Below are 15,694 nucleotides of genomic sequence, written 5' to 3' on the forward strand. Positions count from 1 at the left end.
GGGGGAGGGGAGGGAGGGGAGGGAGGGGAGAGGAGGGGAGAGGGAGGGGAAGGAGAGGAGGGGAGGGAAGGGTTGTATACCACTAGCTATTAGGCACTTAGAGCCTGGGGATGTACTGTAGGGAGAGGTCTGTCAGGGGCCCAGCTTGTCTCAGGAATAGGGAAAGGCCAGGGTCGTTCCCTACCTACTGGATTACTTCTGTTAATTGGAGGGCCGGGCCACACACTCTCATTTGTGTGTGTGTGTGTGTGTGTGTAGATAGATAGATAGATAGATAGATAGATAGATAGATAGATAGATAGATAGATAGTGCTGACCCAGCATCTAAAAGGTCCTTCCCAAACCAGGGCAGACATTCTCCAGAGGTCAAAGGTCATGTTATCCAAGTCGCTCCTGCAAGTGGATGGGCGCAGAGGATTGTAATGGGAAGGACACTAAGATTTCTTGTTTATCCACCCCTGCCTGCCACCCAGTGATGTGCTATCCTTCTCTCCCACCCCTCTCCCTGCTCTTATGTCAGGGTCTCACACACTCCAAGGCTGTCCTCAGGTTTGCTACCTAATCCAACGATAACCTAGAACTCAGATCCCTGTGTCCCCACCTCCCAAGTGCTGGGAGCACAAACTTGTACCCTGCTCCCAGCTTTCAGGCAGTTCTTTCTGTTGTCTAGCCATGGGCCACTCCAGCTTTGATGTGTTTTGTTTTTTGGTTTTTGTCTCCACCTTGAAGACTCCCAGACACTGTAATAATCAATACTTTGGTTTTATTTTAATGAAAAGAAAAATAAATATCTTTAAAGAATATGAAAGCAGTACTGAGGATGGAAAGGTACGACCAAAATGGAGGCTAGGGAGATGGGCAGAATCCATCAAAAAGAAGAAGATGAGAAAGAGGGTGGGTAGGAGGGTAATGAGGTTGGGTTGTCTTAGCTCCCGTGGTCTTGGGCTGGGACCAGGGGCCTGGGATCTGTCTATACTCCCTGCAGTTTCCAAACCGGGCCCTTCCCAGTTCCGGCTGTGATATCTGGGGGCTTCCGCCAGCCTGGTGCATCTTTGGCTCCTAGGTGGGATTCTGCCTTAGCGCGCACGCGCGGATCTGAGTCTGTAGGGATTAGCACCTGGTCCCGGAGTGCACCCAAGACTTCATGGGGCATGGCTTCCAAGGCCTCTTCTGTGGCTGTGGATCCCACCCAGCCTAGTGGCTGAGACTCAGTGGTGCCCCATGTCCTCCATTCCCACGCGACCCCAGACGCCCAGCACGAAGGTCTCGATGTCGCACTCGTTGGTGCCACGCACGATCCGGAAGTGGCCCCTCTCACCCCACCATGGGCCCCACGAGTTGGCAGCAGTCTGGGAGTGAAAAGGGGAGAGACATGAGGCAAAAGACGGACGAGGGAGGGCTCAGAAGGGCAGGAACTTGGGACTCAGCCTCGCACCAGAGACTCACCCAGTACTTGATGGTCCTTCCGTCTGGCAGCATCTCTTCTCCCCACCTAGCGGCAAAGCAAGAGGGAGAGGGGGCACTGCTTGCACCGGGTCTCAACATCTGGATCACAGCACCCCAAGCTACCCCTGTGGCTTCTGAAATCTGAGCTTAGCCAGGGACCTGAAGAGTGTTCACCCCTCTCTGCATAGCCTGTCACTCAATGGTTGGCCAAAGTTGGGACAAGTTTGCGTTTTGAGACAAGGTTTCACATAGTCCAAACTACTCGTGAAGTTGAAGGCAAAGGTGACCTTTTAGCTCCTAATCCTTCTGCCCACATCTCAGTGCTGAGATCCCGGATGCGCTCCCCCAAGCCCACCCCATTAGCTCTTGAATTCTCAAATTCAAGGGGGCAGTTTCACTGTTCCCAGACACCCTTCAAAGCTCCTCATGTCCCCGCACCCCTGCAAGCAGCCCATCCTCCCTGTGTCTGTTTCCTCTTTGGCAATGGGAGGAGGGAGGAGCAGCCTCAGTTTGGCAGAGAACACAAAGATTTTCAGAGAATTCCCAGTGTAAATGCCACTGCTCCTAGTCCCATGTGCCCTCAGGAACCTCACTCACCCAGTGATCTTGACTGAGTGAGTCCCATGTCTGCGGTACTGCTCCGGCCTCCCCTGGCTTACAGGTGTGTGGCTGTAGATGCCACGCTGGTACAAGAAGAAGTCCTCGTGTACTTCCATGAGTGCTGTGGGCAGAGACAAAGACAGGGCTTGGCCTGCTATTCTGAGCATCCAGACACCAGAGCCTCATATTAGACATTGATTTAAGTAGGAGCTTCCTGCAAAGAAAGGGTAAGGGACCCTCCACTCCTCTTACAACTGCATCTGGTACCTAAAGTTGGAGAGATTTCTTAGGCCCTGCGCCCAGCCTCCAGCAGGAAGTTTCCGGAACCAGAGAAAGCCTGGGGATGTTTACCTTGAACAGGGCCGTTTTCCATTAGCTCCTTCATGATCTCCTTCTCCTGGGGGGGGGGGGAGGTCCATCAGTGTAAGATTTAGCGTACCAAACCCCCCAACTCTTGCTTCTCCGCCCTCCCCATGTTTAGACTTACATCAGAGCCCAGGCGGTAGGCAGGCGTGACCTGGTAGATGTCGTTGGAATCAACCTGACCATTGGGGCAGCGGGAAGTGGCTTGGCGCTTGCCCCGCCCCATGGCGCGGCTGTGCATCATACAACGAGGAGTGGGGCTGGCCTCGTTCTGCTCACGGCCGGAGAATGGGTAACAGTTGTCAGACACCACCCTAGAGAAAGAAGCAAGAGCCATAGCGCTATGGCACCACAAAGCCTAGGTTCTAAAGGGTGCTATATCCTCTTCCAGCCCACAACCCCTGTGCGCGTGCGTACCCGCGGCGCCGCAGGAACCACCAAGCGCCATCAAGACGCCCACCTCGGCAGCCCTGCTGGTGGTGGGTATCACAGGACAGCAGGTTCTGCGGTGATAGGATGGGTGTCATGTGTCCCAAAGAATGGATAGAGACGCGATCAGATGCGACAGCTAGTGGGGAAGGCAGAAAGAGCTGTCAGAAGCCAGGCCGTGGCCCTCCTCTCTAGTGCCAGTTCCTGCCCCTGGACACACCTGCTGTGGAGAAAGCCCAGGAACCTGCACAATTGCCCTGGTCCAATGGCTCGTGGATCAGGTTGGGCCACTTCTCTGAAGCTTCAAAGGCAGTGGGTAGTACTTCCCCTTGGCCCAGCACCGTCTGTAAAAAAAAAAAAAGTGATTCCACTTGCTTTCTAGCATGGTCCTGTTGTCCCACGCTTTGGAGGCACAATGAGAATCCAGAGCCTCCGGCATTGGGATCCAGTGTTGCCCTGCTTCTGAGTGGGGTAGGGGTGGCATTCCCGTTACTTGAGTGGAATAATCAGCCCTGTTCAGGGACCCACAAAGATTACACGTGGGTAATGAGGCACAGCAGCCAGGGCCACCTGCTTCCCACTCTCTTCTCCTGCCACTTTTCTCTGTACCTTCTGATCAGCCACACCCTCCTTCCTGCCTGGGCAGTGGCCTCCAAGCCCCAAAGGACAGGGGAGGGAAGAAACAGTAAGGTCCCGTGACCAGGCAGGCCGCCAAGACAAACAGCAGAAAATAGCAAAGCAGCCCCAGGGAGAAAGGCAGGGCCAGGGGCTGGTCACCCTGGCCTTGAGCAGAAGTCCCCTGGCCTCTCCCTGTCTGCTTTGATGGACAGCAGAGCCCTGCCCAGGCCTGCAGCATTGGAGTCTTTACTTGCCCCCACTCTCCCTAAGACTGGCAGGGTCTGGTGGAAAAACAGAAGCCCCCTCCTCCCTAGGGGATTCACTGAGTCAGCAGTTTTTCCGAGAATTGTTGCTTTCTGGCCAGAGCTGTCTGTCCCTCTTTTCCTAAAATACCAAGGTGACCCCCCCCCCCGGCCCCTTGGGTCTTGACCCAGCTGTACTGGACCCAACAGCATTTTTTCCCAGGCTGAGGAGGCAGGAGGGGCTGCTGCAAGCACCAGAAGCTTTGGAAGCACAGTCCCATCAGAGAAGGCAGCGATATGCCCAAGGCCACACAGTCTCATCCTGGAGGAGAGGCTCTTGGCAAGACAAGAAGAGGCTCATCGTTCCCACGTGCTAAGTCATTGGGAGATAGATGGTAGGGATGTGGGTGAGCACGGACTTACATAAATCTCATTCATATTCATGACAGTGGAGGATGGGCGGATTGTGCCCAGGCGGTAGCGAATGCCCTCATCCAGGGTCATGCCCCAGAAGGCACTGTGGTTCCCAGCCTGCCACCTGGAGGAGAGAAGGGAAAGTCAGACCTGTCAAGGCTAGAGGTCCTGGAGCCGTGACAGCTACAAGGGACAGAAGTCAGTTCTAACATGTGCACGTAGCATAATAGCCATGTGTGATGATCATGTGTGTGGACAGGTATGCACCCTCCTGTGCCCACTGATACCCAGGGCCTCTCACCCGTAGTTGCCCCGGTTGATGGCTTTAATCATGTCTGGGTCCACTAGACACGGCTCCTGGTCGCACTCCCAGTGCCCTCCCTCATGGCAGGTGCTAGAATGGAAAAAGAAAAGAAATAAAGAAATTGTGACTAAGGGGCTGGGGGCTGTGGAGCCCCAGAGGTCCACGTGGGCCTGGGATTCTGAGCCAGTCACTGGAGTGGAACCCCTGAATGGCCCCACCCAGCCTGGTGGCTTTGAAAGGCAAGTTCACAATTCTTAAGTTTATCTCTGCTGCCCAGGATCTCGTAGTTCCCCAACATCACCATTGTGGGGGTGTAGCAACAGGTTCTGCTTAATGTGGGTCCAAGTTCTAGATCATGTTACTTCCTGCAACTCAGACTCAAAGCCTGGAGTCGCCTTTGACCCTTCACGCGTTGATCCAGTGCACTCGGATCCAGACCGTGTCTCACACTCTCGGCCACTCGGCCACGTCTGCCCAGCCACCTTTCACCTGATGGCTGATAGTCTTCCTGGCCTGCCCTCCACCCTGCGCCACCCCACGTGCTTGTTTAAGTTGGTGACCGCAGCCATCCTGTTAAGTCTAAGACACGTCACGCCTCTGCTCCAACCCTCCACTGGCTTCACACCACAGAAAAAGAGCCAGAGTCATTCACGGCAACAAGCGCTGTGACCTGTTCTCCCATCACCACCCCCACCCCCACCCCCACCTTGCCTTTTTTTCTTACAGTATATCTCACGTAGCAAAAGCTGGCCTTGAACTCACTATGTTGCCCCAAATCAGTCTTGAACTTCCCAAGTCAGGTTTTAGGCGGTGCTGAGGATCAAACCTAGGGCTTCTAACCTACTTGGCTGGCACTCTACTGAGCTACATCCTCAGCCCACTTAGCCCCATTATGGGGGTGGGGGCACCTGTAAATGGTGAGCATCCAGTAAATATTACTTTTCGTTGTCTTTGGGACTGAACCCTATGGTGGTTAAGCAGATGTTCCTCCCTGGGCCACAGTTCCTTCTGTCTGTCTTTTGAGACAGGGTATCACTAAGTTATGCAGGCTGGCTTGGAAATGACTCTGGAGTTCCAGCTACCTTTGGACTCAGCATCCTCCTGCCTCAGCATCCAGCATAGCTGGGATTATGAACCTGCATCGTAGTTTATAGCTATTGAGTACATGAAAGATTGAGGCAGTACTGCCAAGCAGCTAAGACCATGGACTGGTCCTGCTGGCCTGTTTTGTGGCCTCGAGGGGGTTATTTTTAGAGCCCCACCCCCTCTGTCTATGTTCTCATCAGCAGAGCGAGGACAATGCCTAGTACCACTTTCCAGGGATTCCATGGCAGGCCTCTGAAGGGCTTGCCCCATTGTGGGTGTTTAAGGCTTTCATTGTTCACATATCAGGAACCCTGGGTCCCCCTCCTTCTTTTACAGCTCATGTTCAGCTGACCATACCTCCAGATGTGTAATGGTGCTGGGCGTGGTGGCACACACCTTTAATCTCAGCACTCAGGAGGTAGAGGCAGGCGGATTTCTGAGTTCGAGGCCAGCCTGGTCTACAGAGTGAGTTCCAGGACAACCAGGGCTATAAAGAGAAACCCTGTCTGGAAACAAACAAACAAAAAAGATGTGTAATGGCATTTCAGATTAAAGCCACCCAGCCTTCCCCTGGTCTACTCCTCCCACTGTCCTCATCTTAGAGATCAGGTGCTGGAGTCTACCGTGAACCTGACATGTGCCCTGTCAGTGCGTGCCAAAGACACATATCATGAACCTATCTATCTTCATGCCCCTCCTCCTCTGATGCCAAACCAGGTCAGCTCACTCAGCAATCCCTGTCCCAGATGCTCCGAGGCCAGGCAGATCCATGAGTGATTTCAGTTAGACTTGAGGTCTTGAGTGAACTTCCCTTAGATACTCAGAAACTGGAACATGGCTGAACCTCCTCCGGTCTCTGATGCTTGAGGGTCGCACCAAAAAGAGCTCATCTGTGTCCCACTTTCCCCTCAGTGGTACCTCTTCTGAGTGCATAAGTCTCTTGTTTGTCTTATACTCCATCATAAAGCCAGGTCCCCCGCTTATCTTCCCTCTCTGTGTAACATCCATGCCAGTTTGGCATGACATCGTATGTGTTGCTTTCCTGTGTCCTCTGTGAGACTACAAGCTCCCATGGGTCTGTCTCTCTCCAGCTGTACTTCCTGGGCCCAACACAGTGCCTGCGACACAGTAGGTCTTCAGTAATTACGCATCAGCTGGAGGCCTGAATTCTAGGGATTCTACAATGTTTTTACAAGCTCATAACTCTGCTATTACAAGATGCTAACCAGCCTCCTTCCAGGCACCGCAGGGCATCCGCCTCCAATGCCACCTTATAAGGAGCCTCAAGGGGAGCCAAGCCCCAATATGGCTGGCTCTTTAGCCCTGATGTCTGCGGGTGGTGCTCAAGAGAGCAGGAGGGGGCTGTGGGGATAGGGATGCCCCCTCTTTTACCTTCCTCAACACTCCTCAACATGACCTGAGGAAGAGTCCCTGTGTGGTGATGTCCAGCCTGGAAGGCATATAGACAATCTTCCCCTCGCAAGTGGGATGGATACTTGCGTCACTCAGGCACCAGGACCTGTCCTGAAGGGGTCAGCTAATGCTTTCCAGTCCTCATCTCATGAGCCCCAGGGCTGTTCAAGCAGGTCTAGACAGGACTGGTAGCAGCAGGTCCCAGCATTCCAGAGGGGCCTGGGACAGCAATGGAAACGTTAACCCCTTGGCAGCCACCCTATCAGAACAGCAGAATTCTGCAGACACCCCGCCCTTCTGAGCACACACACACACACCCTCCCTCACCCAGACACATGCCAGCATCCACAGACATATGGTCTCCCTGTTCCCACAGTGACCCCGGCACCCCTCACCCATGAGGCAAAGCAAACAGCTATGTGCAACACATTCCAAAAAGTTTCCTTCTCCCAGGGGCCTCCCAGTCCAGGCAGAGGGAGGGGTGGGGCAGGTTCAGGGCAGCAGAGACCCTTCTGTTTCCAGTAAGGTCTCCATAGTTGCCACCTGATCTACTTCCCAGCTCTGAGGATAGGCTAGCCATGGCCCCTTCCTCCCCCTGCCTGAAACTGGGGGTTTGAGGGTAGGGAGAGGGCACATTCCAGGGAAGGCCCTGCTGCAGGCCACTGGCTGATGGCCAACACAGTCATCCCTGACCCTTCATCCCGCCCAGGACAGCGGATGCTGCAGAGGTTTCCTTCCTGGCGTCCCCTTGGACTCTCCTGTGACAGCAAGCCCAGCTGGGAAGGTGGCCAGCCCAAATCAGGAGGAGTGGAGAAAAACTCCTGGCTTAGGTGTGGCCCCCAGCCAGGCCACGATGGCTGACCACTCCCAGGCTTGTGACTAGAATCTTATTATATGAGATGTCGTGGTCAGTTTGAAAGTTTCCACATTACAGATGAAAACACTTGAGGCCCAGAGAACAAAAAGAACTCATCCCTGGGAAATGGGTGACAGGGGTTGGTGCCAAGTCTGTTTGCCACATAGCGATTGAATTGAGTCCACCCCAATCTCTCACACTCACCATCGATTGCAGTTGTCCCAATAGGTTCCAAAGACTGGGTAGATCCGGCCCCCATGCATGCACCCTACCAGAGGGAGAGAAGGAAAGAAAAAATGGCCAAAGGATTTTTTTTTCAGTGTTGCTTGAAAGAGTCAAGTAAGACTACACGAGGGACTTCCAGAGGGGCAGCCCCAAACCTCCCGAGCTGGTGGTAATCACACACCCAGCCTAACGAAATCTAGAGACAAACTACATCCCAAACTATATCCTAGAACATCCACGGGTTCCCACACAGGGTGCCACACACAAGCTGTTCAAGGACTCCGTTTGGGTCCATGTCGTTTCACCTGGATGCCAGCCATGACATTCCTGGTACCCTTTGTCACTCAGATGAGTTGGGACTTGCCCATGGCATGGAAGGAGCTTTAGGAAACTGAAGCCCAGGTAAGGCAAGCAACTCCTTTAAAAGGCCCAGCATTTTGATATAAAGCAACTAAGGCATGGGTTTTCCTTAGCCCAAAGCCCAGCAGTCATTCGGAAGCGGCAGGAAGGACTTCCGTAGTTCTCCTACTAGGACAGGGAAAGGACACGTGCAGACCATTCTCAGAGGCGCCGAATCCTAAGTGAGGTCTCTGGCTATGACAACCTGGCTGGGCCCTTCATGCTCTATCAGCCCCAGGATGAGTCAGCAGGTGGGGCTGCCACCTTCCCCATACTGACTGAGAGATAGTGCTGGAGCCTGTCTGCCCTGCCCTAGGGCCTAACAGGACTATTTTTTTCAGTGTTGCTTGAAAGAGTCAAGTAAGACCACACGAGGGACTTCCAGAGGGGCAGGAAACAGGGTGAGGATTTCTTTCCTACATTTTTCAAAGCCTGGAAATATCCATTATCAGCCTTGTTCCTGAGCCTTGTTGGGACTGGGAGTGACAAGGTGGCCGGCCTGCTGGCCGTCTAGGTGCCCACCTTGGACGGGAGGGAAGGGGGGTGGAATCCCGAGGCAGAAGTCCCAGAAGTCAGGGCAGCAGTCAGAGACGGTGCGGTTGCAGAAGAGGTCACAGTAACAGGTGGCTCCCAGGTAGGGCAGGGCACACTCATCAGCACGGCCGCGACAGCACATGTCCTGCTCTTGGCAGTATCTGCCACCGGCGTCCCGGATGCCCCGCAGGTGCAGCCCTGGCGCCAGCTCCCTGCGCCAACGACTCCGCCGGGCCTCCAGGGCAGCCTGGCCAGCCAGCAGCAGCAAGAGCAGCCCCAGCCAACAACATCCCCACATGGTGCCTCCTAGACCCGAGGAGAACAGAGGTTAGGGGTCAGAGGTGTTGGCTTCTGGAGACTCCCTAACAAACGTCAAGGGTGGGTCTCCCTTCACATGTCCTGGAGCCTTCCTAGGAGGCTCAGCAAAGCGGGGAGCCCTGACTCCCGAGTCTCCCGGAGGGAAAAGACAGCACTAGATGTCAGTCCACTCATGGGACAAGAAGTAGACGACCCCCCCCCCGACCTGTTTAGGGACTGTCAAGGACAAGGAAATGGGACCTTGACATTTCCAACACGCATTCTCCTCTCCTGCCCTTGGTCCCTCTACCTCTCTGACGCATCTGAGTTGGATTGTTGACTCTGTGTTTCCTCCCTATGCATGCCCCCGCCCTTCTGTCCTTGTGTCCCTCTGACCCTCTCCTCTGTGCCTCTCTGCCCTGGGTCCTTCTCCCTCAGTGTGCCCCCTCCTCGCTGCTCCTTCTCTCAACACCCTCTACCCTCTGATCAGGGAGAGTCCCTACCTGGTGAGGGGTGTGGGCTGGACCCAGGCTGCCCTGCGCGCCTCCGCCTCCAAGCTCGAGACTGCCAGACCGAGTCAAGTGAGGAGCGCAGGGCGGGACGCTTTTTGTACCGCCCTGCCGGCAGCACCCGCCCCAACCCCGGACTGTGGGAGGGGAGGGCGGGGCCCACTTGTAGGTACCTGGAGTAGCCCTTAGCTCCGAGGGAACGGCTTAAGGACAATGTGTACGCGACTGTCCTCCTTGAGGGGTCTCTTGTCAATGGAACCCTCTTCTTAGGGAGCAGAACTGCAACTCACGGAGAAAGAATTGTGGGCTGATAGTAGGAAGGACTTTCCCAGCGATTTTACGAAGCTGAAAACGTGAACAGAAGCGGCGAGGAGGCAACTACGATCAGAGTTCAGGACTTGATAGGGACCAAGAGCTAGGGGCAAAAATCTCTAAGCCCCCCCCCCCCAACCCGGCCCTCCAGGAAGAAAAATAGCCAGGCACATCCTTGACCCAGTGACCCTGGGCTGAGGGCCACTCCAAGCCACAGCAGCTCCCAGGAATGACAGGAATTCCCAAGGGATGATTCAGGAAGCTGCCTAGGCTCACGGAGCTCCGGGCAGCTCCTTCCCAGGAGGTGGGTGCGGTGCGGAGTCTGAGCGTACCCAGCCGCCCCTTGTGGGGTCTGCCCTCCCCCAGTGATGGGCACCTTGCCCAGCACTGCCCCCTCCACCAGGCCCAAGGGCATCCTTCTTGGCCCAAGGTCCCGTGGCGGGCCCCACATCAAGGGCCCTAGCAGCTGGGGCCCCCTGCAGAGCCCCTTTCCGTTTCTGGTCTAACCTTTGCCTTGCCCCTACACAATGGGGCTTCTGTCCCTTGAGGCCTTCCGGTTGTCACTTTGTGCCTCCCCATTGTGCAAGCTCCTTCTTCCAACAGATTGGGCCCAGGGCCAGAGGACTCTCTAGGTGGAGGAAGGACACCACACCTAGACAGTTATCCCAGCCTTCTCTGGGGCAAGCAGGAGCGCAAGGATTCTCTTAGTTCTCCAAGACTCCTCCCCTTAGCTGTCACTCTCTGCAGAGCGCAGTCAGTACAAGGGGTTCTTGTGACTGGGCTACCCCCTGCTGTGAGGCAAGGGTGGTGAGGCACCAGGGGGTGCAGAAGCACCCAACAAACAGACCCATTCGTACCCTGAAAAGATCTGAGAGCACAAAGCCTAAAAGATAAACTGAGGCTCAGGAGAACAGACAAGGGCTGGATCCAGCTTCCTTGATAGAGTGCTTGCTTAGCGTGTACAGAGCCCTGAGTTCATGTTCAGCATCGTATAAAAACTGTGGGGCTGGTGAGAATGGCTCAGTGGGTAATGGGGCTTGCCACTAAGACTGACGACCTGAGTTCAGCCCCTGGAATCTAGACGATGGAGAGAGAGAATAGAGTCCACAAAGCCATCCTCACACGTCTAATGCACACAGACTGCATGTGTGCATGCACGCACACACACACACACACACACACACACACACACACACACACACACACACACTTGTGCTGTAGCACATGTCAGTATTCCCAGGACTCAGGAACTGGAGGCAGAAGGATCAGAAGTTCAGGTGTGTAGCCTGTTCAAAGCCACCTTATGCTATGTGAAACCAGGAAGGGGGGGGGGGCAGGGCAGACTTATCCAAGGTTCCACAGCCAGAACACAGGCTACCCAGTGTATTCTCTCTCCTGAGGCACCCTTAGTCATATGACAGGTCTCAAGATCCTGCTGGCTGGGAAGCCCCCCCCCCTTCCTATTCAATCTCGATTCATCAAATCGCAAGACAGATAGATCCCTCAGAACTGCCAACATCATTTCCCCTGGGAGGAGACTGGCTTCAACAGAATAGGCCTGGTACCTGCTTTCATGGGTCAGTCTCGAAATTCTGAGGGCTAGAGGCCATAACATTGGGTCTACCTTTGCCCAAGAGCACCCCTTCCCTGTGAGCTGCTGTGTGCGTGTGTTTCTCTCCCCCACCCCCACCCCCGGCACTCACTTGCGTGAGTGTGTGTGTGTGTGTGTGTGTGTGTGTGTGTGTCTTGCTATGTCCCCTGTGTGCCTGGACCTTTTGGCTCTCTTCTGGTTCTTGCCTGCCTACCGAATTACCTGTCTACCTGCTATGCTCCTGTGTGTCTGTGTCCTTAGAACTGTGTGGACAGTGTGTGTCTCTGTGACTATCCTGGGTCTGTCTGTGTGTCCAGTGTCCGTTTGTGTAAGCTGCTGGTGTCAGAATGTCGCTGAAAGCCTCTCCTACTTGTGAACACCTGTCTGCTAGATGCCTGTGGACGAGCTGGGGAAACAGGGGTAGGTAGTGGGTCTGTGTCTGTCTGTCCATAGGAGACAGGAACTTGGAGTAGGGAGGAGGGTGGGGCCGGATCACCCCTCCACCCCTTACCCCTGTCATCACAGAGTCTGGCTCAGAGCCCACCTCAGTGGAATCGCATGACTCATTAGATTCCTTGGCCAAGAAGCAGAGGAAAGGGCAGGGCCTGGGGGTGCCAGGGACCCCACTTTCCTGTTCCACGCAACCATCCTGGTGACTCACTTTCTAAATCTTGCTCAGAATGGGACCTTGTCCTAGAGCCTGTGACAGAACAACAGGCAAGGGACACCAGCAAGGTTCCTTCCCTCTGTGCCCAGCCATCCTCTGAAACTCTGTGGTGACTCTCCTCCCTCAGATGGGACCCTAAGCAGTCTGTCCCTCTCTGGGCCTTGTTTTCCTACACGTTAGCACAGCCTCCCAGGGCCTTCTTGAATTTTTTTCATTCTGCAGGTGAGAGGAAACCAGCCAGAACTGGTAATGTGACTAAAGATTCACAGCAGAGGGCTCCTTTCGTTTTCCTGTAGAGACTCAAAGCTCCTCTCCACTGTTCCTGGAATCCAGAGACTGTTCTCACGAGACTGAACAGGGCAGCCATGCTCCACCAAGTCTCTGGAATTGAGCAATCCAAATGGCACTCGGGCCAGGGCTAGTAAGCTTCTGTCTGCCCCTTGGTTATCTGGACAAGTCCAGGGCTTTAGGCAATGTTGCTGGAGACTGAGACAGAGATCCATGCTGGAAGCGATAGCACAGTCTGTGGGGTGTGTTGTGGTATGCTGGGCTTTCCCAAGGCTAAGGCACGGCAAGTGTGTTGAAAGGTTCTCCTGGAGAGCTCAGCTGCCCGGATGCTTGCCCAGTGAGCACAAGGTCCCGCACTTAAGCCCTAGCACTGCTCACACTGGTATGATGGCACCTGCAATCAGTCTCAGGACTATGAGGTAGAGGAGGGAGGTTCAGGAATTCAAGACTGTCTTGGGCTATATAATAAGTTTAGGGAATGCCTGGGCTACTTGAGACTGTTTCTTAAAAAAAAAAAGAAAAGAAAAGAAAAGAAAAGGAAAGGAAAAAGTTTTAATCAAGGCCTAGTGATACCCAGTAACTGTATTGAAGTATGGAGTTTGTGGGAGACAAACACTGGCAGTGAGGGCTCATGCTGTGTCATCGCATGCTGTCCTTGTTCTGGTGGCTAGTTTTTGTGACAACCTGACACAAGGTAAAATTATTAAAGAGGAGCCCCAATTGAGAAAATTCCTCCATATGTGGGTGGGGCCATCCCTGGGCTAGTGGTCCTGGGTTCTATAAGAAAGCAGGCTGAGCAAGCCATGAAGTGCAAACCAGTCAGCATCCTCCATGGCCTCTGCATCAGCTCCTGCCTCCAGGTTCCTGTGCTGTTTGGGTTCCTGTCCTGATTGCCATTGATGGCAGTGATTGAGAAGTGTAAGTGGAACAAACCTTTTCCTCCCCTGGAGGCTTTTGGGTCATGGTGTTTCAGCACAGCAACAGAAACCATAACTAGGGCTGGTGAGATGGCTCAGTGGGTAAGAGCACCCAACTGCTCCTCCAAAGGTCCAGAGTTCAAATCCCAGCAACCACATGGTGGCTCACAACCATCCGCAACGAGACCTGGCGCCCTCTTCTGGAGTATCTGAAGACAGCTACAGTGTACTTACACATAATAAATAAATCTTTAAAAAAAAAAAAAAGAAACCATAACTAAGAAAACTGTGTTAGAACTTTTTAAAATCTGTTCAATAAACTATTTGTTGAGCTCCAGCTGTGCATTGGGCTCTGGGACATATATGGAGTCCTGAGGGTTGGTGTGCATAGACCCAGGTCCCACTGTGAAGTCTGAAATGGGATGAGCAGACAGGCACAGAGACAGTCCACGGCGGAGCAGAAGTCACCCACGCCAATTGAGGTGAAGCTCACACAAAGCCTGAGGACCTGGCTGATAAAGGTCACTGTGGTCCTAGAAGCCAGGCAGTGTCTGAGCTGACATCTGCAGGAGACTCTGGAACAGGCCTCAGGCTGGGGCTGCCATTCAAGGGCAGCCAATGCTAGGAAGCAAAGCCCTGAGGCTGGCCACAGGTGAGTCTGCTGGACCAGGAAGGCAGGGACAGATGAGCTGAGGGCTGGGATTCCGCAGGCTATCTGGCTGTAGAGAGAGGTTGGGTTGTCTTCTGCTGCTGAAGAGATTTAAATCTTAGTGAAGCCCAGGGTGGTGGTTCCCTCCTGTAATCCACTTAGGAGATAGAGGGGGAAGGAGTATAAATTTGAGTCAAGTCTGAACTACCTAAGGAGAATCTATCTATAAATTAAGTAATTAATTAATTAACCTGGTTTATACATACAAAGGTCCTCTCTGCTTCTTGATAGAGAACAGACTATCATGGGCCAAGAATGGATTCTGTTTGTTTGGTTGTTTTAAGATAGGGTTTCTCTGTGTAGTCTTGGCTCTCCTGGAACTCTCTTTGTAGACCAGGTTGGCCTCAAACTCAGAGATCTACCTGCCTCTGCCCTGCAAGTGCTAAGACTAAAGGCATGTGCCACCACCACTGAGCTGAGAATGGGTTCTTAGAGGCTGGGGGGAGGGGGCTATGGGGGAAGGGAGGGAACCCAGGCTGCTGGCTTCAATGAGTCAATGGTAGAAGGGATCAGAAGTCAGCCGTTTGAGGCATGTCACTGTGAAGTTGAAGTTTGCTAGACTTGCGGCAGAGTGGGATGCCAGGAGCTAGGGAGACTAGAAATCAAGCAGGGCTGTTGGGTTGAAGGCCACCTGCTCTCGTGACCACCGAGGGCCAAGCCCTTTGGAATCTGAGTGGGCTCAGGATAGTCTCCAGGGAGGGAGCCAGGGTGACCTGTAGGGAACTCATAGCTGGGGTTGGAAAGGAGAAAGCAGTCCCACACCTTGGATTCTCCATAAACAGGCTGGCAGAGAAGCCAGGTGCAGAGTACGCTCTCTAGCCATCCCCACTGCCTGTGAAGAGGCCGAGGCAGAAGGAAGGAAGATTGGAGCTAGAGTTCAATCAGGTTCAACATAGTGCAACATTATCTCTAAACCTGTCTGGGAGGAGGGAGTGGTTCGAGAGATGGAAGGAAGCCAGGTGTGTCCCAGAAGATAACAGGGATGCCTTCTAGGAAAGAGAGGGTTATAGGTACAGCTGGGACACAGTCTGTTTATGGGAGACCCTGGGGCCAGTCCCAGCACTGAAAAAGGAAGAAGAGGTGGGCTTTGTGATGTGAGAATCCATCTATCTGGATTAGCCCACAGGGAAGTTGGAGCAAGTTGACTGGAGCAGCCTGGACTGAGGAGGCAGGGAGTCAGAACAAAACACTGGGTATGGGACACGACCCCCCCCCCCAACCCAGTGGCTACACAGCAAGTGGGACAAGTGACTTGGAGGACAGAAGCAGAGGCGTCTTGTTGGCAAGTTTTTATGTGACGGAAGCAGAGAATTAGCACTGGATGGAAGGGACGAGAGGGTCAAGTGAGGGTTTTGTCCAAATATGGGAGATAGAAAGCCAAAACCGTGCACACATGCCTGTAATCCCAGTACTGGGGAGGGAGGGGGAGGAAGATCAGAAACTCCAGGTCATCCTCAGCTATATATCCCGAGTTC

At 53.8% G+C, this 15,694-nt stretch overlaps 1 protein-coding gene across 1 annotated transcript; it reads right to left on the minus strand.

Annotated features, from left to right (window-relative positions):
- Positions 1-748: 748 nt before the first annotated feature.
- Positions 749-9,807, minus strand: Tinagl1 (tubulointerstitial nephritis antigen like 1). Its single transcript, XM_021160261.2, has 12 exons — positions 9,730-9,807; positions 8,918-9,235; positions 7,976-8,039; positions 4,414-4,506; positions 4,122-4,236; positions 3,059-3,182; positions 2,827-2,977; positions 2,534-2,723; positions 2,398-2,443; positions 2,044-2,167; positions 1,447-1,492; positions 749-1,349 (listed from the first exon to the last, which is right to left on the minus strand). Exons 2-12 carry the CDS (start codon positions 9,225-9,227, stop codon positions 1,209-1,211), a joined length of 1,404 nt encoding a protein of 467 aa, XP_021015920.1. The 5' UTR covers positions 9,228-9,235; positions 9,730-9,807; the 3' UTR covers positions 749-1,208.
- Positions 9,808-15,694: the final 5,887 nt, after the last annotated feature.

This window comes from Mus caroli, chromosome 4, assembly GCF_900094665.2.
Source record: "Mus caroli chromosome 4, CAROLI_EIJ_v1.1, whole genome shotgun sequence".
Lineage (NCBI taxonomy): Eukaryota > Metazoa > Chordata > Mammalia > Rodentia > Muridae > Mus > Mus caroli.